Genomic DNA, 26,722 nt, shown 5'->3' with positions numbered 1-26,722 from the left:
TGATCCAATATCAGAGTTATAACCTGTTGCATGTAATGGTTGTCCCCAACTGGTAGACCGTTGTTGTGTTGTTATGTGAGATTGTCACGCCCGGAAGTTTCCCTCTTTTCCTTGCCGGAAGTTTCCCTCTTTTCCTTGCTTTAAAAATTTGTTAAATAAATCGTCCGAAGAAATTGGTTTGATTTAACCTAGAGCTAATTCCTTAATTAATAAATGCAATTAATAATTGGAATTGGCATTGTGGGATTTTTCTTGAGTTCCACATGTCACAATATATTAACAGGATTTTTAGTGGAATTTTCAGAGCCTTGGAAATAATTTTAACCAATTAAAAATCACCAAAGTGCAATTTTAAATCCCAGGAAAAATTCTTTCTTCCTTTTCTTTTTCTTTTTCCTCCTTTTTCCTCTTCTTGGGCCGTCGGCCCAGTCCACCCCGCCGCCCGCGCGCGCCCATCTCCTTCTTGGGCCGGCCCGCGCCCCCTCCTCCCTTCGGGACGCCGACAGGTGGGCCCCACCTGTCGGGTCGTCCCTAACCTCCAGCCGTGCGCCCAACCGGCAACCGCCGCTGCCGCTCCACCTCCTCCGCTCCTCCCGCGCCCACGCCGCGCCGTTCCCGCGTCCTCCCCACGACGCCGCCCACGCCCCGTCGCTCCCGCCCCGCGCGCACGCTCGAGAGGGCGGGATTCGATTTCGAATCCCACCCCACTCTCTCTCTCTCTCTCCACCCCACGTCGCCGGCGGTTTCGGCCACCTCCCCGGCCACGTCCGCCCCTCCCTCGCCCATAAAAACCCTCACCCGAGCTCCCTCTCTCGTTTCAACCATTTCGCTGTCCTCTCCCACGCCTTCTACCGCCCTCGCGCGTGCACCCGAGCTCCTCCGCCTCCATCGCCGCCGCCATCTCCGGCCACGCGCCGTCGCTGCTAGGGCCTCCACCGCGCCAAGCCGCCGCCGCCGTTAGCTCCGCCGCCGCGAGAGCTACCTCGGCCGCCGCTCGCTTGCCGCTAAACGTCGCCGGAGCGCCGCTTCCCTCGCACGCCGGTGAGCTCTCCATTTCCGCCCAACTCCGGCCGGCCGTTCTAGTCGCCGTGGTCATCCTTCCCTTCTCCTAACCCGGTCATCGCCTTTCCCAGGTTGTGCCCGACCCCGTCCACCGTTCACCGAACCGCCGCCGCCGCTCGTCTCTTCCCGCGCCGGTCGCCGTCATCGCCTTGGTGAGGGATCCCCTCTCCTTCTTCCTTTCGTCCCTCCCATGAGCGTCGCCACCTTTCGCGCCGTCCGCGCCGCCGCCGCTCCCCATGGCTGGCTGGCCGGTTTTGAAGCCGAGCTGTGCCTAGCCGCCGCCGTGCCGTCCGATCGGCCTCCCGGCCGATCTGGACCGTCGGTCCCGTGGACCGGCGGTGGACCACCCGCGTGGTCCCGGTCCACGGTGGACCGGCCGCCTTGTGCCGCTGACCCATGGGGCCCGCATGCCGGCGCCCCCTCCCTCTCTCTTGAGCTGCTGACGTGCGGGGCCCACATGTCGGCGCCCCCTCTCCTTGCTGACGTCAGCCCTGGGGATTTATTGCGAAATAAATAATTAAGGACTTTTTCTTTATTAGTAAAAACACAGTTTATCTTCTAAAATTCATAAGTAATTCATCCGAGCTCCGTTTAAGTCCATTCAAGTCTCAGTAAATTCATAAAAATGCAAAGAATCCATTAAAAATGGTTTTGTTCCCTGTTTCAGTAGTCTTATAGCATGTTTTGCTTGTGTGCTTTGTTTGTCGCGTAGTTTTCGGCCGTTTCGTCGATCCGCGGTATCTCGAAGACGTTGCTGTAGTCTTATCAGTGCGAGAGCAAGGCAAGTCATGTATTACATTTGATCATATTGTACCCTATTTACAAATATCCTGCATTTCTATTAAATGTTGCATTCTTTTTCAATGTCATGTGGGATGGGTCCTATTACTCAGCCATATATTGTTTACCATATGCCATTGATAACTTAGGTATCAAAATGATTAGATGTTGGTTTAGGAAATGCTTAGCCATGCTTAGTTCAACTAGTACACAAATGGGGATCACATTATTACATAGACTTTGGCTATTAGCATAGCTTTGGATTGGTGCCACCGCAATGGTGTTAGTTAATTAAAATACACTGAATGGTGGGCTGTTGGTGCATGGTTTTGCTGGTCGCACCCATAGCAATTAAGGACCGGTTCACGGGAAACCCTGGGAGACTTACCGTGCTTACCACAAGCGGGAGTGGGTAACTGCTTGATCTGAAGTATAGCTCGACCCTTTCCTAGGCACCGGTGGCGAGGGTGGGCGTGATGGAGTTGGGTCGGCCGGGGTGTCCGGTTGTCCAGCTGCCGGATTCACCGCAGCGCAAGAGGGGACCACCCACTGCCTTTTGAGGGGTGGGGTGAAACCTTAGCGTGGTGTGGATGGTTAGGGGAAGGTTATGCGGAGGGTCTTGTCAGGATTTCCCCCTTTGCAGTATCATGGTGATACTTCGGGGCATGGCAACATGTGTGGAATCATGTCTTGTGGGTACAGTTGTACACCTCTAGCCAGAGTAAAACTATTCGAATAACCGTGCCTGCGGTTATGGGCGATCAACCAGATTCACCGTAATTAGTCTCACCCCTAGTCTAGCTTAATGAACTGGTGTAGTTCAGGTGGTTGGTTGGGCCTGTTGCAACATGGTGTAGCGTTGGACAGTGATTGGTTAATACTACTTAATTACTACAATTGTTTTACTGTTTTCAACTACTGTTTTTAAACGCCTGCTTTATGCAAATGAACCCTTAGCCTCCTTTGGATATATCCTGCATCATACCTCCTCTTCCGGTATGACTTGCTGAGTACAGTGGGTAGTACTCAGTTTTGCTCTCTTTTCCTCCACACCAGAGCTAAAGATCTTCCTAGTGGGAGCTGTCCTGATGAAGTTGGTTTCGTCGCTGCCGTCAAGGGATGCCTATGGAGTGGAGTCGCCCCGCTGCTGAAGTCAAGCTTCCCGGTTTAGCCCGCTGTTATCTTTTCCGCTGCATTTGTAATCTTTTCTATTTTTGTAAGACGTGGATCTGTATGTCAACAATTATCGTTTGTGTACCCTGGCTGGTCCTGGACAGGGATTTAATGCACATTCAGCTTAGAAATTCTGGTTCGTGAATTTCTAGGTATGACAGATATGCACAATCATCTTCATTGTTAGGTAACGTCGTCAAGAAGTTTATTTCATGTTAAATTGCTCTTTTTGAAATAATACAATTTGTATACTGGGATGAGGCCTTGCTCTACATCAATGGCTCTGTTGGTGGCTCTATAAATCTGCATAATTATCTCTAGTGAGCCGATCATAGCAAGCAGCATTTCCTCAGACACCTTTACAATACCTTAGGAACTTCTTCCAGCTGTATTTATCTTGGCATAAGATTTTTTGTTTCATTGTGTTGTTGACAGTTTGGACACTTGCCTATAGAAGTTGCCGCACGTTGTGGTGCGCGGAAAGATGTTGAGACCCTATTTCCTGTCACTTCTCGTATTCCGTGTGTGCACGATTGGACTGTTGATGGAATCATTAATTATGCAAAGTCACTGCCTGATGTGAAGGTTTGATCTGAGAACTTCATTGTGTTACTGGCGTGCATGTTGACTTGTAGTACTATCTTGGAGATAGATTTTTCCCTTCTATGGTTTCTATATTCACGCCCCTGACCTTTAAGCATTCAAACCTTCTTCCTGAAAAACATCTTAAGTGGCTAAGAAATTATTTTGATTGTTATTAGGTGAATACTTAGCATGATAGTCATCTTTCTGTAAGGGCTAAACTCCCTGTAAACCAGTTTAGGCCCCCTTTGATTCAAAGGAAATTCATAGGAATTTTAAAGGATTTAATTCCTATAGGAATTTTTCCTATATAGCCCTTTGAATCAAAGGAATGAATCCTATGGAATCCTATAAAATTCCTATGGAATGCCTCTTCCCATGCAAATTTTGAAGGAAATTTAACATGAGGTTCTACCTCATGTTAAGAATCCTTTGAGTCTTTCTCTCTCCTCAAATTCCTGTGTTTTTCCTGCGGCTCAATCAAACGGTCATTCCTATGTTTTTCCTGTGTTTTGCAATCCTCTGTTTTATACTTGTATTCCTATCAGAATCCTATGTTTTTCCTATTCTCCCGTTTTTTCATTCCTGTGATTCAAAGGGGGCCTTATTGTGTTCTCTGTGTGCTGTTCTTTCTTGCTTGGATCAAGCTCACTGACCAACTTGTCAAATCGATTTCAATATTCTGTACTTTTGAACTTTTAAATCAACTTCTACATCTGAGTATATCTAGTATAGTCCCTCTCCCAAAATAAATGAAACCCTCGTGTCCTGAGAAAACTTTAGTGGTGAGGGGAAAAGACTAAAGTTTCCCACCTTAATAGGAAGGTAGTATTGGTGGATGGGTAAGTAAGGGGTATTGAAGGTATAAAATTTCTCAATTTGTGGACCGAGGGTAGGCAAGAGGCTAGAAATCAATTTATTTTGGGACAAGTTTTAAACTCTAGAAATCAACTTATATCCTAATATGAGATCAAAGAAAGAACTTGAATTCGAAGAAAAAGAAAAGAAAGGAAATGACTTTTTTTAGATTATAGATGCCCAAAACAACAAACAAGAAAAGAACTGAGGTAGTTCTTGACATTCGTCTATGGTATTGTACACTACGCAATTTATATAAAACCTGCAACTCAGTTGTCAGCAATGCATACGGCATAATTTTTCATGGCATATTATATGCAAGCATTTAGCAGTATGGTAGTTGGATGTTGTGACCTCCTTGCATCATCAAGTTGTTTTGAATTGATGGATGTAGCAATTTACGATAAGAGACTGTTCTAGAGAGCATACATGTCTAACATTTATCTCATTGAACTTGGGGGGTATCTACATTTTTCATGTTCAATTTCCCATCCTCATTGAACTTGGGGATTATCTACATATTTCATGTTCAATTTCCCATCCTATGTGGTTTGTGATCTAGCAAATGCCAATTGGCCATTGGACATGGGATCTTAAAACATCTCGCTTTTCGGTCTTTTAGGTACATTATTCTAAAGCTTTAGTGACTTAAAATATTGCTAGTGGGTGCCACTAGTAAGAATTATTAGAGGGGGATCACTTGTTGTCTTACAGACATTTGGAACTGTTGAAAGTAAAAATGCAATTTCTTGTGACAATTAATATTGCACACATTTATAATGGAAAAAGCAAAAAATATAGGAGTTCACTGGTTTGTCTTAAATTTGCTTGAGTATGCTTTTTCTAAATACGTTCATAAGAAATATCTTGAAAGTTCCAAGGTCTACATGACTCACTGCTACTATATACTAGTGGGTGCTTCTTGGCATGCTGTAAAGAACATAATATGGCAACATCAGTACTGTAGAACTGTAAATTAGCAGTAGTATGACGGTAAAAATAGTGAGGTGTAACAATCACATGATTCCCTGCGTTGATTTGGCAACTGCTTCATGAAACTATATAAAAATATATTTACATCTTTCATTGGCTCAAAGATAAAAATATAATAATTGATGCAACTGAGTACTGAGCATGTGGGCTATAATGTGTGGTAATGAGCCTTATATTTCATTTGATTTTTCTCAATGTTTCAGGATGAAGAGTTTTGCGAAGCTATGCTTGATATGGGAAAATTTCAAGGCCGTGAAGCAGTCAAGAATAAAGATTATCGTGGTGCCATGCACATTTATACCAAGGTACATTATTACAGCTTCATGTTAAGATGCATCTATTTCCGATATAATTTTTCCTTTGATATTTGAAATATCACACATTATTTTATATCTTTAAACTAAAAATACAGACAGTAGATTGAATGTGAAATTGAATCTTCAACCGGGTATAAATAATGTATTGAGATGTCACTGGTCAACTGTGGTAGGGCATGCAACCTTAACTGTTTGTGCTAATTGCTTGTCTGGTTGTAGGCTATTGCTCTCAATACTAGAGATGCATCTTTGTTCTCAAATAGGAGCCTTTGTTGGCTGAAATTGGGTGAGGGGGAGAAGGCTTTGATAGATGCTGAAGCTTGCAGGATGATGCAACCAAACTGGCCAGAAGCCTGCTACCGTCAAGGAGCTGCTCTAATGTTACTGAAGGTGGGACATAAATGCTCTGATCATCTTTTGAAGATTTTGTAACAGATCGTTTCGTATGTTCTAATCTTTATGCATTCAGGATTGCAAAAATGCATGCAGCTCATTTCTTGATGGTCTCAAGTTGGAGCCAGAGAATGTTGAGATGAATAATGCATTAAGGTTGTGTTTAGTTCAGCGCAAAGTTTAGATTTTGGTTGAAATTAGAGATGATGTGACTGAAAAGTTGTGTGTGTATGATAGGTTGATGTGATGGAAAAGGACTGAAGTTTGGATCCAAACTTTGGATCTAAACACAGCCTAAGGTAACCTTAGTCCCTTCAGCTACACTGAAATGGCCCTTTATAAAACATACTCATCTCAGTAACTGGAAATGTGCAGGGAGGCTTTGCAATCCTTGAAGATGTCAGGCAGCGTTGATATGGAACCTCTGGATTAACATTATCGAAAAAAATAGATGGGGAGCTTTTTAAGGAGTATACTTGTCTAAAGTTAAAGAAGCGAGTTGCTACCTTTTACAGTTTACTGGTTCCTAGGATACCTGCATATGTTTCCGATGCCTTAGAGAAAAGATAGCGGTCTATGTAAGTTTTATTGTTAGTACGCCCTGATGAATCATCAAAATCCGTAAATCTCCCTCCACTGTGATTATGATCCTGATGTAAATACTGTTTATCTTCGGTCTCCATATCTACCAATATAAATATATACAACTTGTTGGAGCCCTGAAGTATATTGCTGCCTGACCAGATGCCCTGGAATTCAAACGCTTGCAGCATGCCATGTTGTGATAGCTGTTCACAGTTCACAAGAAGAGCAGCATGCACAACTCTGGCAGTCCATGAGTCCCTAATTGCTATGCCATTTACTCCACATTATGATTATCTAATGATATGTGCTAGTGATATGTTTTAGGAAGAAAATTAATTTGGTTACCAACCCACAGCTCCTAGACCTCATCAAGGTTCATTTTAGCGTACTCTGTCAAGGTTTATTGGGAGCATACAGTCGGGTGTCGGGATATGTTATGCTGAACCTCTGTGCAGTATAAATTTTTCCTCTTGTGCATAAATCCTCCAGACTACTCCCTCCGTTTCAGCTACGAGACATTATAACTTTAGTCAAAGTCAAACTATTAGTTTGACTAAGTTTATAGACAAATATAATAATATTTATAATATGAATAGTTTCGTTAAATCAATAATTGTATATATTTTTATAATAAAATTTGTCTTGAGTTGAAAATATTTTTTTTTCTATAAACTTAGTCAAACTTGAAGTAGTTTGACTTTGACTAAAGTCAAAACGTCTTTAACCTGAAACGGAGGTAGTACTATTTTAACTTTCTACCGCTATAAGTAGTTTCAAGTTCAACTACTAAAGTAAAGTACCATTCTTAGGTTTATTATTACCTACCCTGCTTCTCATAATAGTGCTGCTAGTGTATTTTACATGCTCCGAAGATTTGTTTCCTTCACCATTTCATTGCCCATTTCTAACCCATTTTATTCATGTTGACATTTTTGGGGTATTGGTGGTGGCAGGGTGTGACAAGTGATGACAAACAAGTAAATTATCTGTACATATATGTGCGTGTATCTACTGCTTGGGATCTGGGAGTGTGGAAATTACCTTGCTACTGGTAATGACTCGAGTATAGTGCCTGCCTACTTCGTGCTAATGACGATCCAGTACTCATGATCATGTGCTTGTGCTCTTGATCTGATCTGCTGCTGGCTCTACCCTCATCGTCAGCTTGCTAATCACAGGTTCTTCTCTCCCCCATTTAAGTTGGTGCTGATCTTGTCCAAGTCATATATTCCCCTGACATCCATATACTAATTATGGACACTGAGATTAATTGTAAATGCACAGTTTGTACCTTTTGTTTTTTTACCAAGATATATGAGACGTCACATGGCTACCGTACCACATAGTCCAGAGCACCATAGTTCACATAATGCAAAAGAAGTAAGGTAATACAAGTCCATCGATAATGCAACACTAGCCATCACGGGTGAGGTGTGAAGGGCATTGTTTCAACTTGCTATAATAATAAGTACCACCACTCTGCTTGACGGCCATGCCCTGCTTCAAACCTTAAGAGTCAGGCTGCGGTTGCAACACCCTCACCTGGAACTTCTTTCTCGCCTGCTCCCAAAATTCCATCCCTGGTACAAGAGTGCATCTTAGTTAAAATATGCAGAAGTTTATTATATCAATTACATTGATCATAAAGTAAAAGGCCCTCAAATAGAATTCTAATGATAAACACATGTGGTGGACAAACAACTTTCCTACACTCTATGACAGCAGAATTAACATCACTATTTTTTTTTATCGGGAAACAGTGGGGGAAGCTCCCACGGTTAATTTTTATTATAAATAGAAAAGAAAAACTGTACAAAGAGAGTGCAAATTACATTAACATAACTATTTTTGTTCGTACAATCTCTTTGTCCAACTGTTGAGTTTCTTTTTGTTTTGATTCTGGATTTTCGCTTGCATGCTTCCCAAGCTCCTAAACGGCGGTGCGTTTTGTGCAAAAGTTTTTAAAATTAAATTTTCTTGGAATACTTTTCTGCAACTTTTCAAATTTGTAGTAGTTAATTCATTCCTTTATACCCTCAAATAGCTATCACAAAAATCAGATTATCTATCAGTCCATCAATTTATCTCAAACAGGGCCGATGTATTGGCATTTTTTAGGGACGGTCGTCAACTCTTATATTCCCTCCTAAAGGATGCAACATGGGATTGTTTGGATCCTTAGCCAGGACGAGCAACTGCTAGGCTAGGCGAACTAGCTTATATTTTTTCTTATTGTATGTGTTATGGAAATAATTTTGGCTTCCAGTTAAAAAGAATGAAACCCAAACAGCAAATCATGTTCAAGTACCAGAAGAAAACATCGCTTCATTGGTACACATTTTTTTTGGCAATAATATGTCCCAAACTTTTACACCATATGGCATGCAATGGAACGCATGGATAAATCATGGCTATGAAACAACTGATCAGCAAGGGCGTGTAACATTATCCCCTCAAAAATAAGCAAACTATTGGGATCATTTGGCCCTTTAGCTGGGGTGAAAATACAAGGTTAGGCAATTAGTGTATCGATATTGCACATGTCATGTTTGATGGAAATCATATTAGTTCTGATGAAAAATAATAAACTCTAAAGAGCAAAGCAAAAAATACGAAGTAGGCATGTGTACCACTAGAAATAAACGTTATTTTAGTGGTGCACATTAACACAACATGGTGTGCAAGGTGCAAACACAGAAAGCTGTAGAATCCTGGCTATGAGATATGAACTACCCTCTTTCCCAAAATATATCAAGTTTTAGCCTATGGAACAGCTATTAAGGAGAGGGGGTAAAAGACTTGATTTCCACCTCAGGACGAGTGAGGTGTAGCCGTGTAGGCCAAAATTAGATGGGGCTATAATGAAGCAAAATGGTAGAAGGGGTAGTTTAATGGTCAAAGTCACATTTTATAAGTACTGAGTTGCTATATTTGGGACAAATTTTGAACTCTAGAAGTTATATTTTGGGACAGACGTAGTAGATATTTGTTACTCCCTCCGTTTCAAATTACTGCCGTTTTAGGTTTGTCCCAAGTCAAACATGTCTATCTTTAACCATTAATTGTTAGATCCTTGTAGTTTAATGACATGTGGACTATATATATGAAAGTATTCTTATAGTGAATCTGGTGGTCAAAGATTAAAAATACCTGACTTCATACAAACCTAGAACAGCAAACTAATTTGAAAGGGAGGAAGTAGTCATGATTTATGAACATAAAACTAAACTATATGATCTTTCAGGTGCAGCGCATTATAAGCAGAAACTCCAGGGGAAAGGGTTTTACTGAACATGATAGGAATAATATTAATGCATTGAAGTCAAGACATTCAGTCTGTGATCTTGTAGCTGTTGATAGGAAGCATTTATTTATACATCATCAAAAGAAAGAAATTACAAAATGTAGACGTAGTGGCAGGGGAGCTAGAAGTGCTAGTTTTGTGGATGGAAACATAAATGATAATATGATGTATCAATGCAAGTACAATATATATTAAGCATCTAGAAACAAACAGGTCAATTGGGAAACAATAAATCAAACAGCTCTAAAGAATACTAGTTGCAAATACTTATTCCGTTTTACAATGTAAGACTTTTTAGCATTGCCCACATGCATAATATTCTTCTGCTGCTAGTCGATCAAGGTCAGTAAGTTTAGTTTGTAAGCGCTTGGTTCAAACTAGAGAACTCAAAAGAAAAATTACCTGGAGGAAGAAGAACAATTGCTGAGATGCTTGGAGATCCCAGTTTGAAGGTAGGTGAAACCGTAGCCCACAGGCCTTCCAAAGCCAAAATCAGCCACACCCTTTAGAGCCTTGTTCCTCATATCAACAGCAATCACCAACGCCTTGTCCTCCTCGTCGGGATCAGGTGTGTGCATGATGTAGACAACATCACTGTCGTGCAAGCTCAGCGCAGGATAACCAGCGTGGAGTCTCTTCAAAGTTAGCCTCGTTGTACCCGTACCCTGCTTCAGATTAGGCTGCAGCCGCAGCATCTGGGCAAATGTGAGGCTCTCCACTGGGATCTCGGAGAATTTGATAGCGCAGTCGTCCTCCCAGCTGCTGCTGCTGCTGTTCCCAGATGCAATGCTCGAAATCTTCATCTTCTTCGTTGCAGCCACCCAACCTTGAGCAGAGGCAGATCCGGTGGTGTGGTTGTACATTTCAAAGAACTTGATGTACCCTTCAAGAACAACGATGTTGCGAAGAAACATCGGGTCTCCCTTGAGTTGCCTGGGCACCAGCGGCGGCGGCAGTGGGATGAAGCGGAGGCGAGGGTTGTCGAGGAGGATGTCGCAGACGAGGATGCCATGCCAGAGATCGACCCAGCCCACGGTTCCGAGCTCCCCTCCCACAACAATCGCCTTGCTAGCGTAGGAAAATCTGAAGCTGGTTGAATCATCATCATCATCGGCGTCGACGCTCACCATCAGCTTGGTGCTCCATTCCCCCGTCTCGGAGCTGTACAGGTGGAGATCGAACTGCTCGTGGGTGTACTGGCGACAGAGGGTGGGGCGATGGAGCGCGGCGAGGAAGAAGGCGTCGCGGCGGCGGCGGCGGCGCAGAAGGACGACCTCACTGTTGGGGAAGGCGAAGGTGAGGCCCGGGGGCGTGGGGACCGGCGTGAGCCGCTGCTCGCCGTCGCCGCCTGCGTGGTAGACGAAGTAGTGGTTGTTGATGGCGTAGATTTGGGTGGCCTCAAGGCAGATGGGGATGCGGAGCAGGAGGAGGTGGTGGTCGGAGCAGACGGCGTCGGGCGCGTCGGCGAAGGCGGAGCACTTGGTGTCGTCGGGGGAATGGAGGGTGAAGAAGGAGGCGCGCGGCGGGGTGGCCGTACAGAAGGTGACGACGATGTTCTTGCCGTCCCTGGTGAGGCCCCTGGCGGTGGTGTGGTTGGTGCGGTCGCTGAAGTAGCCGTATGGCTCGAGGAGGATGGAGGCAGGAGGAGGGGAGCCCGGCGGATCCACGGTGTGGAGCGGCGGAGGGACCTTCATGAACCAACCCGACGGGCCGTCCATGGGAATCCGAGCAGGAAGGAAGTGGAAACCCTAGAGAGGGACAACAAAGGACGGATACAACAAGGGAAGGGATAAGTTCGCTATAGTAAACATGACACGTAAAGCTCCTCGGTGATTTGGATGGCGGTTTCAACTGATGTGGCACTCAGCTCAATTCCATCCACCTTCGGAGCCGGCCGTCGTCGTCTCTTGCGCCGCAGCCGACCGCCGGAGCCCGAGTTGCCCCCGTCGCCGTCGAGTTCGTCGCCGCCTTCCGCACCCACCGTCGTGGTGCAAACTCGCCGCAACCGGCCGAGCCACGGGAGGAAACCCTAGCCGCTGTCGAGCCGACGGCTTAGCCGAGTGCCGCCTGTGCGCCGCGCTGCACGAGATGCAAGCTTGCACACCGCTGCATCGCGTCGCTCCTGGACAAAAAAAACCGGACGCCGCTCCGTTCTTCGTGTCGCACCAGTCGTCCCCGTTTCAGCAAGAGGGCGAGGTGCTTCACCTGCCGCACACGTCCACTGTGGCACGACAGTGGTCGCGAAACCAGCTGCTGCCCCGCAACACGAAACTCATTATGTAATAATGTTTGTTCAAATATATAACAAGTGAGGCGACTCTGGCATGAGAGGCGTTTGGGAATTATTCAGACGCCTTGAACCTGACCCTTCCCTTCTTGGTGTTGCGTTGCCTGCTGCCTGATTACCAGTAAACCATTTCAGTATAGTACACAGACTATCTGAAAATATGTACACAGACTTGTTGGCAACCTTCTGTGACAAGTTGACAAGCACGATTGCAGCACCTAAACGCCTTGCGGTGATCCTAGAGTCACTAACCACCTCAATCTAGTAAAAGCTAAACCAAGATGGGTTTTGATAACTAAACCGGCTAGCGGAGCCGATTCTAGATAAGTACCCATCTCGTGGGCAAAACGGAAGGTTTTCAGGATAAACTGTTAACGACGAAATTTGGTAAGCCCAAAGTCATCATCGGCTTAGAGTCAGTATCGGCTTCAGAGTTATGGAATCAGCCGATGGGAGTCGTCAAATCGCCAGCAACCGTGTTTTCGATGGAGTCGGATCAACTAAAAGGAATTTATCCATAAGAGTCCGAGTCCAAAAAGATGCAGCAAGGCAGTTTATCTATTAATTAGGAATAGTTTGTTAGTTTCATTTTATCTTTAGGAAAGTGTGTTTATTATCCGATTAGGACTTTATGTTTTCCTTTTATCTTTAGGAAAGTTTCTTTCTTGTCCGACAAGAACTTGTATCAACCCACGGGTATAAATATGTATACTCGGGGTCATTGTAATGAATCAATCTATCGATCAATACAACTACTCTCGGCACATCGCCACCCTCTTTACCGAGGTTTTTACTTATCATCCGACGGAACCTGGCACCTGACGCGGGGCTGCATCGGGTTTCGATCTCCGGCGAAGGGGTAAGTCCTGCGTTCCGTCGGCCCAGGCAATTGTATCGTTTACATCGACGTCGTTCAAGGCTGCATCAGTACATTCGACCTCTTGGATTGCTCTGGTTTGGATGGTATATTTGCTAACCTATTTATCATATGTCTTTGTTAATCTAGTCTTAGCATATCGATTTAGCTCTATCGACTGCTTCTCGTTTTAGGGTTTCTGCCGATATCGGCTAAATCGCGTTGCTAGATTAGATTAGCTTAGACATCTACCACCCTGAAAACTCAGTCAATGGCTCGATTGTCTAGATATTATGTTTCTTTTCATACTTAGTGCTGCATCAGTTAAGTTTGATCTACTAAGTCGTGCTTAGAACCATAATCTCTAGCCTGCTTCTTGATTGCCAATAAGGGTTCCATCGGATTTTAGCCGATGAGTTATCTGGATGTTGCATCGGCTTACAAGGATTGCATACGTATTGGATTTAGCCGATTGCGATAAAGGTTTCATTGATTTATCTAATCGTTTTGGATTTTATGACATCGGACCTCCAGCCGATGTATGCTTTAACCTTTGGATCAGTGCTTATTCTATCATATTGTTAGCCGATTGGTTTATACTGGATTATATTGCTATATTATATTATCATCAGCCGATTGCCTTCATATCATTATATACATTTTACATATAGCCGATAGCTGAAAACCCTATTGCTATCGGCTGGAACTACTACATCGGCTTGTCAGTTGATCGGCTGTTTGATCTACTGTTTATATATCTTGTCAGTTACATGATCAAACTGACTGGCACGCCCGCATCTCACCAACCTTTGGACCTGCACTGGAGCTAAGTAGATATCCCAAGCCAGTGTGTGTTTTTCGCATCAACACAAACCTACAAAAAGGTGTTGCACTCTCGCAGCAGCGGCGGACGATTTACAGCGCAAATCGACAAAGATGGACAAACTAAGAGAAAACTAAAAGCAATATGAAAAATGATTAGATTGATTGATTGTAGATTGATTATTACAATGAACCGGCCTTACACCCTTATATAGTGGTTGGTCTTGCCTTCTACAGGCCCTCCTCCACGTCCAACTCGGGGTAGAATCCAAAGAAAACCCGAAACATGTCTTCCCGAGCAAGAAAACCCAAGATCCGACAAAAACAGACCCGGACTCGAACTCGGCCGGTCAGACCGGCCACACACCGCAGGTCTGACCGGCCCTCACCCGGCGGTCTGACCGGCCCCACAGAGGAAAACCGGCAGACTTACAAACTTTGGCAATTTTTCCTATTTTACTCCTAGGTGCTAAATTTGGGTGTAAACACATGCCCCCCCTGCCTTTTTATGAATAATGTGAATCTAAAAGCATAGAACATGTTTTTTTGTCTTAGGGCGATAATCCAATTACCGTCCATAGTACCTCCTAAGCATCTTGCCAAACACTCGGGAAGTATTTTTTAAGTATTTCCCATTGATTGCTTGCTGAAGACGCTCTACTTGAAGTGCCTCCAAATTGAGAGTCAAGTCAAAGCCAGTAAACTCTGCTCTCTTGGGAACTTGGGCGAACCACCGGTGCTCCATTGCTTGCGCCGCCGTCAGCCTCTTCTCAGGATCAAAGGACAGCAGCCCGGACAGATTCGCCGGTGAAAGCTCCAGCAGGACATCCTCGAACAGCTCCCTGAGCAGGTCCCCAAGGTTGTCCGACAGGTCGGCGAGAAGCTCCTCCTCTATCATGTCGCCTCCGAACAGTGGCGCGCCGGTGAGGAGCTCGCCCATTATGCATCCCAGAGCCCACATGTCCACGGCCGGGCCGTAGCACCGGTTGCCGGCGAGTGTGTGATTTGGTTGGCGCCATGGCGGTGGATTTATTGGGGAATCGGTGGGCATCGGACGATCATCACGTGATCTCCGACTCTTCGATGGACGGCCACAGTTTGCTCTCTGACTAACTTGGCGAGGGAATTGGGTCAAAGCGGGGGCGTTCACCGGCTCAAACAAAAACCGGTTCATCCGGTTTCTGCGTGATTAAACCCGGTTTGGCTGCCGAGACGGCCACACTACCACCATCTCGCAGGCTTCACTCCTCGGGTGATTGTTCTATACTTATGCCAAAAAAATTTGAGGATTTCTAATTTTATACCATTCTTTCTAAATGGCGTGACACACAAATATACTATTGTGGACGAGTGGTATATTTATCTACAAGGACCAAAACATCAAATTAGTTTAATTAAATCCACTATTAAATATATTTTTATAGTATATTTATTTTATATTGGAGATTTTGCTATATATTTTAAAAAACTTGATCAACTTAAATTTTATTGGTTTGGGACAAACCTAAAGTGATTTAATATATAAAACAGATGGAACAGATATTTTATTTGCTAAATAGAATTCCGCTCGGCTGAATGCATGAATTCGCTTATGCTTATAAGCAAAAATTTTAAATTTTCAATCTTACTTTTAAGTTGATTTTGGGGTTTTTAATCTCGTAGTTTATTTTTTAGGCTTTGCTTTTAGATAGTTAAGAACATATTATATAAAACTTTTATTTATAAATTATTTTTCGTTTGTAAATATGTGTGTCATACTGGAAAATCTTACTGTCGATTGAATTCATAGCAATTATACTTTTTCCTTCATGCTTGTATGGTGTACACTGTGTATGTACATGTAACACCCCCACCCACCGGGTATGTTGTCTGTAGTTGTACATCTGTAACACAAAACTCTAATTCTATCTATCATGTACAGAAGTGGTCACTTATATGTAGTAAAATGAATGCAAAGTTTTGCGTTACTCTCTGTTTTCTGTTTAATACTGTAAGATTTTTTTGGTTTCACCTAAATTTATCGTTCATCAATATATATGTTTTATATACGTGTTCAGATTCATTAGTGTCCATATCATTAGATATCTTACAATGTTTCCCATCACTAGATCACATAACATTTACAGTGAATTAAGGAACATATTACCAAATTGATTCCCCTTGCTGAGTTGCTGGTCTGATTTGTCATGTTGAAGTATTTGCAGGGGAGAAATTTTCTGGTTTGGATTGTTCTGTGATCATACAATTTCGGCCAGTACTTGTGATGGATTTATATTATTTGGTTACGAACTAAACTATTTTTCTTTTGTTAATTTGACTCTGGTGTGTAAAATTATAATCTTGACACTCAATGCAATTAATAGTGTGCATCTTCTCTGTTTTTTTCCTCTCTAGCTGCGAAGAGGAGCTATTTTACATGGACATTCTAAAAAAAAATGACGATAGCACAATGCATTTTGATTCTAATTTTATCCAAAACGTTAAGAATTAGGGGGTTGTTATTGCATGGTATCTCGTTTTGCAACGAGATAATTACTCACTACCAAACATGATACCTCACCAGTATAAGATCTGATATCACGCCGATAACAACTAATACTCTCACGGTATTAGCTAATACTTAGTCGGTAAGAACTGATACATAATACTCAGTTGGTATCAATTGATATTAGGACAGTCCCAAAAGTAAAAAATAAAAACTAAAAATATCTTGGTGACCGTATGATAGGGCACACACAACACTACTTAATACCGTTGTAATAGGAACTAAGGATGTCCCGTTTCAAACAAGAACATGACACCATCATATAGTTTTGGCTTAAGAATTAGGGAACTAAAGGAGCAGCCACGTCGAGAAGCTTACATTGATTATTTAAAGAAATTGAGCAACAATGGCGTTGATTCTTTCCAGCAAATACTTTACTTATAAATCACTATTGCACATATTACTGCAATGCTAATGGTGTCCTACTCTTACAGAAGAACCAACATTACAGCACAAGAATCGGTTCATGACATGCAATGGTGTTCGATCTTGACGACGCCTTACAATTGCTTCTACTCTAAATCTTCTATCATGAAGCTAAGCCGGCGAGGCCCTCCAGGACGGTGGGGGAGTCGGCCTCCTCCATGAACCACCGGTGCTCCAGCGCCGCCTCCGCCATCATCCGCTCGTCGTCGTAGAAGGCCAGCAGTCCGGCGAGTACCTCGCCCAGCGCCCACGTGTCCACGGCCTGGGCGTTGTACTGGCCCTTTCCAGCGAGCTGCTCCGGTGTGTTGTAGTGGAGCGTGCCGACCATGAATCTCTCGTAGGGCGGCGCTGCCGTGGTTGCCATCCCGAAGTCGCATATCTTGAGCGCGCCGCCCGGGCCGACGAGGATGTTGCGCGGCTTGATGTCGCGGTGGGCTATGCCGGCGGCGTGCATTGTCCTGACGCCGGCGCGGAGCTGCCGCATCAGTGCGCGGGTCTCGCCTTCGGAGAAGGGACGACGACGGGCATGGCCGGCGATGAGGTCGCGGAGGCTGCGGGCGCCGACGAACTCCTTGACAAGGAACATGTCCCAGTTGGACGGGTTAGCGGCGACGTCCCTAAGCTGCACGACGTACGGGTGGCCCCGGCATGCGGCGAGGCAGTCGCGTTCGACGTCGGCCGGCTGGCCGTGGTCGCGGCCACACCGTGGGTGCACCCACTTGACCGCCAACGTCTCGCCGGTGCGGCGGTCGCGAGCCCTGTACACGACGACGTACGGCCCGCCCCGAGCGTCTCCATCCTCTCATAGTTGAGCAACTTGATGTCACAGTAATTACTAGTAACTCATGTAAAAATTACTACTAACTAATAGTAATAATATGTCATGATAATTACTAATCCCTTCGTTTCATATTATAAGCCATTTGCACTTTTTTCCTAGTCAAATTTACTTAACTTTGACTAAGTTTATATTAAAAAAATATTAACATGTACAACACCAAATTAGTTTCATTAAAATTAACATTTGATATATTTTGATAATATGTTTGTTTTGGGTTAAAATCTAATTATCTATTTGATTAAAAATATTAGTTTAAATAACATATAAGTAAAAGGGAAAAATCAATGAAAAATGTTAGAAAATGTATCAATATCTCATATTCCCAGGTGGCCATGTATCCCTGTGTGATTGAGCCTAAGAAGGACGAGAAAATCGTCATGTTGGGTGCCTTCCTTGAGGATATTTCCCTATCTGCTCAGCATCGACTCCGACTCCTTGTGTGGTGTGGATCCCCTAGAGTCATTGCTAAAACCACTTGGTGTAGTTGCAATAATGTCTACCATATCCCTTTGTTTCTACCAGTTGAGATTAATTCTCATAATTAACTCTCTTAATTAGTGTTGATTTAGTGAGAAAATATTTTTCATGTGTATATCTCCATGCGATCGGTTTATCCTCATTCTGGACATTGAAATAAATTGTCTCAGACAACGCTATGGATATGTTTTCTAGATTATATTGTGCTTGCATGTTATTTTGGGGAAAGGGGTGTTATTATTATTATTTTTGGTCTTGGCTGGAGTGTAATCGAAGAAGGGAACATATACACTAATCAAGTTAATTTAGTGCGACTGAGGTGTCTTAATTGATCTCATTCATATAAGCATAAGAATGGCTATGAGTTTGCCAAATCCTTCTATAGGTTATCAAATGGGTTGGGTCTTTCCCTCTTCGCTCGAGCCCGCATGTATAGTTCATGGCCTAGGAACAGCATCGGCCATTTGGCTGTGGGTCACGCAGGCACGACCGGTCTAGCCATCTCGTGCTTGGGTTGCTACCTGGCCTAGCGTGCAAACACGCCAAAGTGCATGTAGTGAACCAGCACGAGTGCACGACATGGGTCAAGAATGGCATGACACACCCTTGCCTGTGCGGCACCATGGCAACTGACTGGTGAACAGTCACCTATCGAACAACTTCCATTTGAGCAGGAGCCATGAGGAAACGAGAACGGAAAAATTGAGGAAGCCAAGGGCTCGGGGCAGAGGAAGTGATGGTGGGCGCTCGTCAATGTAGGCCAGGAGGATCAAACCGACTCTGTTCATATTTTTTTTCTTGGTATATATCAAATTTGGGTTAATGGGTGTCCACACAACCCACGTACCCTAATCGTGCAAGGCCGATACGACACGACTCGACATCTCACTGGGTAGTGCCTAGGCTCCATCCTCAGCACGTGGATCGACATGACATGACCCGTTTGGTGAGTCATTCCTAATCGGGCAATGCCTAAGCATACCTAATATTTATCCACCATCTCAACCCTATAAAAATTAAAATAAAAATCCATTGTCTCAAAGGTCCAGCCCCAAGAGCTTCCTTTGGAAAATAGGATTATGACTAATGGATATTATCTCCATTTTTCAGATTTTCACCATTTGGGTAGGGTAGGGATGGGATGTGCAATCCGGGTGCATTGAGTGCTAGACGCAATTACTAAATTACCCTCGCACTATAGTTGGCCTCTGTTGTGCGTGAGTTATCCTGACCCTCCTTGTCAGTTTGCCTGCCGCCGATCCCCATCCATCCCTCGAGTGGTCAGGGCACCGTCCTTCGTCCTGCTGCTTCCGCCCCATTCATTACGCACATCCTCTTTCCCATCTCTCTCTATCCACACACTTTTTTCTCAAATTTGCATTAACCCTAGCTTTTGTTCAAGAAATCTGCCTTAACCTTAGAAAATACTAATAAAAATTTGATGGTTCCCAAAAAGTTTGGGGGTTCAACTGAACCCCCATGTCCCATGTTAGATCTGCCACTACGATTCAGATCCCTCTGGAACCCCCACCGTTTAATTTGAACTTGAGGTGGAGGAGGCGGCGATTTAATAACAGGAGCTCCTGTTCAGGGCTGCATGCTGATATCAGTGAGCTGAGATACCTCACCAGTGGAGTTGGCAGAATATTGAGAAACATTGGTCGAACACTGGAAACAATAGAGAACATCAGCATGTATTGCATCGAAAGAAACATGTCTATTATTATCAAAACACGATATTAAAGAGTTTTAGTCCCCACCCTTTCATTAAAAAACATATAAACCTCACAACTACGATTCTAAGAACCTCATCTAAGCAAGCTTCTCTAATATCTTCAACACTTGCATAAAACCAGGACTTGGAGCTCCCACACTTTGCTTCTGTTGACCCTCCATTTTGCCAGCTAGCTCTCACATATGCAAAATCATGACCCCCTCTCGGGGTTCCTATGTGTTGAATAATTCCAACTAGTTGATAAATGGTTTTTTCAGTATCCACAAATCTGCAACATAGGAAGTTAAAACCCATAAACTTAGGGACAACTACTTAATGCAGCACAAGTAAAGATGGTAAAAGGTTGAAAATAGTTCTGTCTATCAAACATCTCCTTAAAGCGCACATGCCCTTCGATTTTTTCATAATCAACAGAACCAAGTGTTGGCATGGATTTTTTTTTTTCATTTGAAGCTAAAGTCACTCACAAGGGCAATCAAGCAAGCAGAGCAGATTATTAAAAAATCAATGCTTTTCCTCCTTATAGTACTTCAAGGGATATCAAAACCCGCGTGTACGATAGGCTCATGGCCTACGACACAAAATGGGTAGAAGAACTCCCGTCTGTACTATGGGCCGTACGAACCACGCTGACAACATCCAACAAGGAAACACCTTTTTTCCTCATGTACGGATCAGAAGCCATGGTCCCCACGGAGCTGCGACATCAGAGCACACGAGTACAGAAATACTTCGACGAGGAACAGGATGAAAGACGAAGCGATGATGTGAATCTACTCGAAGAACATCGTGAACGAGTTGCCATCCGAGTAGCCGCGTACCAACAGGCCCTATGCCGATATCATGAGAAACGCATCAAAGCTCGTACACTTGCCATCAGTGACTACGTCCTCCGACAAGTTCAAAACCAAGCAGGGCGGAATAAGCTCTCGCCCAAATGGGAAGGACCATACACGGTGGTGCAAGTCTTACGACCAAGCGCGTTCAAGATTGCAGATGGCGAGGGCTGCGAGTTATCCAACTCCTGGAACATTGATCAACTACGTAAATTCTATGTATAGAACCAATGTATCTCACCAATATCAAATAAAGTTCAAGAAAGGTATTTTCCTTTTGAATTCTTCATGAGACAGTGTTCCACCCAGAGATCCCTTACCACGACAACACCTACAATTGAAGTTGAACCTAATGTCCCTTTACGCCAGTCCGACAAGCCTCCGAGAAACCTACGATAATTTCGGTTGGGGACGCCCAGAGCAGATAAGGTCTTGTCGGACACTAAGAGTCAAACGACCCTGTCAGACCTGGTCATGTAAGAGTGCTCAATGACGGCGCATTAACCAAGCTGTGTAACCGGAAATTGACTTTTCCAACCTCACGGCTGGGGGCTAGGTAATCGCGTTTTCAAATAGGCAAGTTTCGGGTCATCAAGCCTTCTTCTCCGACAACAGATTTCTCCGAGGACAAGACTGGGGGCTAGGGAGAGTACCCAACTCGACAACAGGCAAAAATAGCCTGAACAACGAGCAATGCTCGCATATCTCATACACTGTTCAAACTCTAAGTAGGTAGATTTCCGTTCTATTTACAAAAAAAACTTAACACTTATATTACAAACGTTCCTCTAGACGTTTTTTCTACAGGGAATAACACCTACCAAGAAGGCCACTGCCAATCCATTGACAAAAAGACTTTCTCGGCGAGGGGAGCAAGAGAACGAGCCAGATGGTCGACTTCGCTCGTTGATAACCGAGAACGGCCGAACCCCTCATTAAGAAACCCAAGGTTCATATGAGGACGCTGGTCTCGGATGCAGGCGAGTGCGTGGCCCCCGGCATAATGGCTAGCGTGGCGGCACTCCTCCTTCAGGCAGTTTCAATCCGCCGTCCGATATCCTCCAGCTGGACACACGCACCCCTCATCCAGGATAGATACTCGGCTGTCGTCTCCTTGGGCTCTGCGCGTTCGACCTTGAGTTGTCACCAAATCTCCGACATAGCACTGCAACAGCTCTTCAGATACGAGTTCAACCAGACCTCGCGTCCTCGGAGCGCTTCAACGGCTTGATCTTTCTTCACGACCACCACAGACCGCTCGAGCTCTGCCACCTCAAACTTCGTCCTCCATTATAGAACTTGTCGATCTCGCTCGGCGAGTGCGCCCTTGAGATCTACAAAAGGCAAGGGTTCAAGGAACTTTGCTCCATAACAAGTAAAAGTTCGGGAGCTAAAATCCTAAGATATCCCACCTGAATTTTCGCATAGGAGCGCTGCCATGTCAAAACCTGGAGAGCCAAGTGCGGCATATGTGCCCTTAGACACGCCGACGTCCGACAAAGGCATTCCACCCAACGAAGGTTAGTTCGTCGTATCGACATCGGGACGTCCGCCTTGGTGGACGTCCTCGGAATCGACATCTCTACGATAAGGAAAACATGCTAATTAACAAGTTGAGAACATTAAGAGAAGGGGATCGTTCCACCAGGGACATCACAAAAGTATCCACACAGAAGAAGAACAAAGCAAAGAAAAAAATTACTCCTCGAAAAGGGGGAGGGCAGTCTCCCCGAGATCCGCCACATCGGCCATCACGTCCTCGTGCGTGCATCGGCGGCCCCCTTTGACAAGATCTCTTTAAGATCGACGTTAGGGAGAGCCAGCTTCACACAAGCGAGGACATGACAAACCCCGGTGTGGATCCCGTTGGAGATCTCCTCCGAAACCTTGGCGGCATGCTTCGACGGGATGGCCTCCATCTTCGTCGCCAGCTCGCCCAACGCCGATGTCAGAGAGGTCTCGTCGGGGTGCGCAGGGATGGAAGACTTCACGCCGCACTCCAAGGCTAGCTGGTGCAGGCTGGTGAAACTCTTCCGGAGCTGGTCGCGGATGGAGAAGATGTGGTCTTGAAGGTCGTTCATCTTTTTCTCCACCCCCAGATGCTGCATCTCGTTGCCAGCCACAATCTCCTTCATCTTCTAGAGGTCGTCGCGAGCGACTTCAAGTTCCGTATCCAGTTGCACCACCCTCCCATCCGACGACACCGCGCGGGCCGTTAGGCAGTCCATCTGAGCCCCAACCTCCCGAAAAGTGTTCTCGAAGAGGCGGCGACACTCGGCCATCATGTCGAACCAGTCCTGTGGACCTGACGGTGGCACCGCAGTCTAGTCGCGATAGCGGGCCCAGCAAACTCGGCGGCAGCAGGCGCAGACTTCACGCAAGGAGAGGCGACAACAGTAGTCCTGCTATTCGCCACCTCGTCGCCGCTCTGGGCAGAGATCGCCGAGGGTTTCTTGCCGATATCAGAAAGCATCGTCAATGAATTCATAGGCGTGACAACAGAAGGAATCAAACAACTCTACTTACTTGCCAGCGATCTTCTTCACAGACCTCCGCTTCGGAGGAGGAGGGAGGCCGCTGGTGTCCTAATCAGGATAGCAAAAAGTTCGGGAACTGGGAAAATGGGGACGCTAAAGTCTTACCTCGGAACCGCTGGACTTCTGCCGAGATCTGGCAGCGCCGCTTGTCCTGGCCTAGGTTTTCCTCTTGGTTCCACTTCCCTCCGCGATGATAGGGGCAGAGGAAGCGACAACAACCTCTTCCACGACTTCCTCCTTGAGGGAGGCGGAAGCCTGGTGATCAACAAGAGGGCCGATGACGTCCGTCAGCGGTAGGACCTGCAGAGCTTGAGGTCATTTTGGTTCATCCTTGGGAGGAAGTGCAGAAAATATTTTGTTCTCACGCATGTTGATGGCGGCTGCCTTGTCGGAGCTGGTTTGTCACAGAACGGGGTCGGCACCTCCTCGGCCGTGGATGCAGGACTGATCAGAACGTCCTTGACCCGCTGCGTCACGACATCCGCGCAGAGAGCTGCAACACAAGGATGAGGCCAAGAAAGGTCAGGCATAGAGCTTAAAAATGTTATCACCAGAAACAGGAGGGATTGTGACGCGAGAACGAGTACCTCGCGATGATATCCGCGTCACGTCAGATGCTCCCTCATAATCAAACGCGGGATGGGCACGGGCTTGCAGTGGCTGGATGCGTCGGGCGACGAGGTCTTGAACGACTTCATATCCGGTTAGCCCCTGTTCTCGCAAATCTCCGATAAAGTTCGCAAAGGCTTCAAGTGAAGGGGTCATGGGAGGTTTGGAAGTCCAGCAGTCTTGTCGAACAGGTTGGTTCTTGGGCACAACAAGAACTGGATCGAGTTCTTCTAGCTCGAGGTAAAACCACCTGGACCGCCACTTGGACTGGGATGTATGGCACTGGAGAGATATGTATCTCGCCTTCATGCCATCGCGCAGGAGAAACCCGCAACATCTCGATACTTTGCCGGCTTCCATCCACTGGAGTTCATAGGAAAAGCGAAAAAGATCCAAGAAGGGCACTACCCTGATGTAGGCCTCGCACAGATGGGTAAAAATGCTCAAGAAAGTGATGGAGTTGGGGTTGAGGTGCAAGAGAGAAAGGCCGTAGAAGTTCAAGACTAGCAAAAGGAATTCCAACGGCGGCAGTAGAAAGCCACTACGAGCGAAATCTTCTACTACTACCATACGACCTAGGGCAGGGGAGGGGGCAGTACCTCCTTCTTCTCTGGCCATGTCCTGCTCTGGAGGAGGGGCTCCGTCAGTGGAGAGCTTCGCCAGCGTTGCCAGATCGGAGGTAGAAATACCAAGGTTCACCATTGAAGGAAGATCGCTGGAGCAAGACGGAAAAGTCTAGGGAATCTGGGGAGACAAAAGGTCCGAGACTGTTGGAAGGTTGGAGAACTTTTTGGCAAACAGACTTGAAATGGATCCTAGAATCCCTTTAAATAAGCGCACTACCCAACATTTCGAATTTCGAGGAAGGAGAGAGATTGCCGCCGAAAAATCCTGAGGCCCGTTAAGGGCAATTGTTCAGACTTCAATTCAAATTCATGATTAGCCAGACAGACTTCCGTTAGTGTTGTCGATAACTCCTTATCTTCTCGGTCCATGCCGAGAATGGTCTAGTGAGTACGACAAGCCGTTGATAAGAGAAGTTGCGAACGACAACATGAATTCATTTGAGTTGAAGTCAGGGGCTACTATCAGGGTTACAGACACCTCCTATTCTATGACTTATGGAATATACTGATAAGGTATACCTTCGCGTATACGGATTTTTCCCGTAAATGTCGTGTGGAAACCATTACAGATTATAGAAAATATCTATACGAGTCAAGTGATTTCCAAAGTCCTACTCGGAAAGGATTGAGTTTTTGTTATACCGTAACAGGTCCGATATCCTCAAACCTTTCTTGGGGGGCAAGATGATCCACGGTATCAAAGGGACCCCCTGGGAGGGGTTCAGGGTATCCAATTCAATCGCCAGCACCCCCACCAAAGTTTACGAAGCCGAAGTACACGGAGCCAAGTCGCCGGGAGATCTCGTCGAATCCCTCGACTACGATCTCATCGGTACCATCTGTTTCGACTACTCTCTTTGTAATATGTTCTCATTGTCATCAATCCCATATAAACTGGACTAGGGCTATTAACTGACGAGGGGCCTGAACCAATATAATCCTTGTTTTTTGTCTGCTTGACGTCGTACTACGTAGACCCTCGTTCCAACGTACCCCAATACTCTATACATCCGGTCCGCGAGTATCACTCGTCGACAGCGGCAATGGCGATAGTGCGAGCTTAGCACGAGGTCGCCGGTGCGGCAGTGGCAAGCCGAGAGCACTGATAGGTAAGCGGCTTGGTCGTTGCTCGTGGCCTGTTGTGCTGACCAAGGTGTTGATAGAAAATATGATGAAATGGCATGGTTCTAATTTTAAAAGAGTATAATGGCATCCACCTAGTTTTCACGAATAGTACTAATTTTTTTTAAAATCAGCAAATTTATAATGACATAGATCCGATTAACCCTTTTTAAACTAGTGTCATACCTTTGCGTTGCAACAGGATTGAAATTACGGGAATGCCATCAACATGGGATCGTCTCCCTCCGTCACGGCCTCACGCAAGGAGGATGCAGGAGACAAGCTCAGAGGGCATGCAGCTGAAAGTTCATTAATTGGCTCAGATACCAATCGAACGTGCCTTGGCCCTTGAGTATCGTAGATATCGCATATAGGAGGCCGAATACACGTTTCCTGCAATTATAAGAACCTGTGAAAATTAGAACTAACCGGATAATCCGGTGCCACGATGGACAGTCCTACAGCACATAGTGTCGGATAATAAGCCGATTTTTTTTAATCTAAGCACATGCAACCTCATAATTCCAAATGTGAGCATGTATTGTCCTGAAATTGTCCTGAATTCTGTTTCTAATCAAACTAGCTAGCAGGCACAAAGCAAATGATCCATTAACATGTTTCGCTAGTATTACAATTACCCTTTGTTGATGCAGCTTTTATGTGAAACAAATCAAGATTTGTTAGCACACATAATATTATGATTTTGATGATCCAAGCAGATGGATTATATTTCAACCGGCCGCTACAGTTCCAATTTTCAAAACGAAAACAACATCCAAGTCAAATATGGATTAAGAAAAAAAAAGACGAAGAAAGCTCGAGACTAACGGCATGACGGCACGGTGCCCTATCTCGTGATGGTTGATCCAACCAATTGCAAATGGTAATAAGATTTTCTTTTCTGACGACAAACAATCAATTAGACCTAAACAAGTCGCTACGAGCTAGTGATTTGT

General features: G+C 45.1%; 2 protein-coding genes and 1 pseudogene across 2 annotated transcripts; 1 reads left to right on the top strand and 2 right to left on the bottom strand.

Moving 5' to 3' along the window:
• The first annotated feature begins 5,442 nt into the window (after nucleotides 1-5,442).
• On the top strand, nucleotides 5,443-6,591 carry LOC127762548 (heat shock protein sti1 homolog). The gene is made up of 5 exons (XM_052287050.1): nucleotides 5,443-5,448; nucleotides 5,652-5,753; nucleotides 5,985-6,155; nucleotides 6,235-6,314; nucleotides 6,534-6,591. The coding sequence occupies exons 1-5, from the start codon at nucleotides 5,443-5,445 to the stop codon at nucleotides 6,589-6,591; spliced, it is 417 nt and encodes a 138-aa protein (XP_052143010.1).
• A 1,481-nt stretch (nucleotides 6,592-8,072) lies between these two features.
• On the bottom strand, nucleotides 8,073-11,765 carry LOC127762075 (uncharacterized). Its single transcript, XM_052286429.1, has 2 exons — nucleotides 10,450-11,765; nucleotides 8,073-8,323 (listed from the first exon to the last, which is right to left on the bottom strand). The coding sequence occupies exons 1-2, from the start codon at nucleotides 11,763-11,765 to the stop codon at nucleotides 8,260-8,262; spliced, it is 1,380 nt and encodes a 459-aa protein (XP_052142389.1). The 3' UTR covers nucleotides 8,073-8,259.
• Nucleotides 11,766-12,389: 624 nt separating this feature from the next.
• LOC127762547 (putative cyclin-dependent kinase F-2) lies at nucleotides 12,390-23,007 on the bottom strand (annotated as a pseudogene).
• Between the last annotated feature and the right edge of the window lie 3,715 nt (nucleotides 23,008-26,722).

This window comes from Oryza glaberrima, chromosome 2, assembly GCF_000147395.1.
Source record: "Oryza glaberrima chromosome 2, OglaRS2, whole genome shotgun sequence".
NCBI classification, from domain to species: domain Eukaryota; kingdom Viridiplantae; phylum Streptophyta; class Magnoliopsida; order Poales; family Poaceae; genus Oryza; species Oryza glaberrima.
This window is presented reverse-complemented; position numbering and strand designations above follow the sequence as displayed.

Coding starts and splice junctions, on each gene's coding strand:
- LOC127762548 (XM_052287050.1), top strand. Junction 5,754..5,984: donor CCATGCACATTTATACCAAG/GTACATTATTAC, acceptor GTCTGGTTGTAG/GCTATTGCTCTCAATACTAG. Junction 6,315..6,533: donor GAGATGAATAATGCATTAAG/GTTGTGTTTAGT, acceptor GGAAATGTGCAG/GGAGGCTTTGCAATCCTTGA.
- LOC127762075 (XM_052286429.1), bottom strand. CDS start 11,765: ATGGACGGCCCGTCGGGTTGGTTCATGAAGGTCCCTCCGCCGCTCCAC. Junction 8,324..10,449: donor AATTGTTCTTCTTCCTCCAG/GTAATTTTTCTT, acceptor CTCTTGTACCAG/GGATGGAATTTTGGGAGCAG.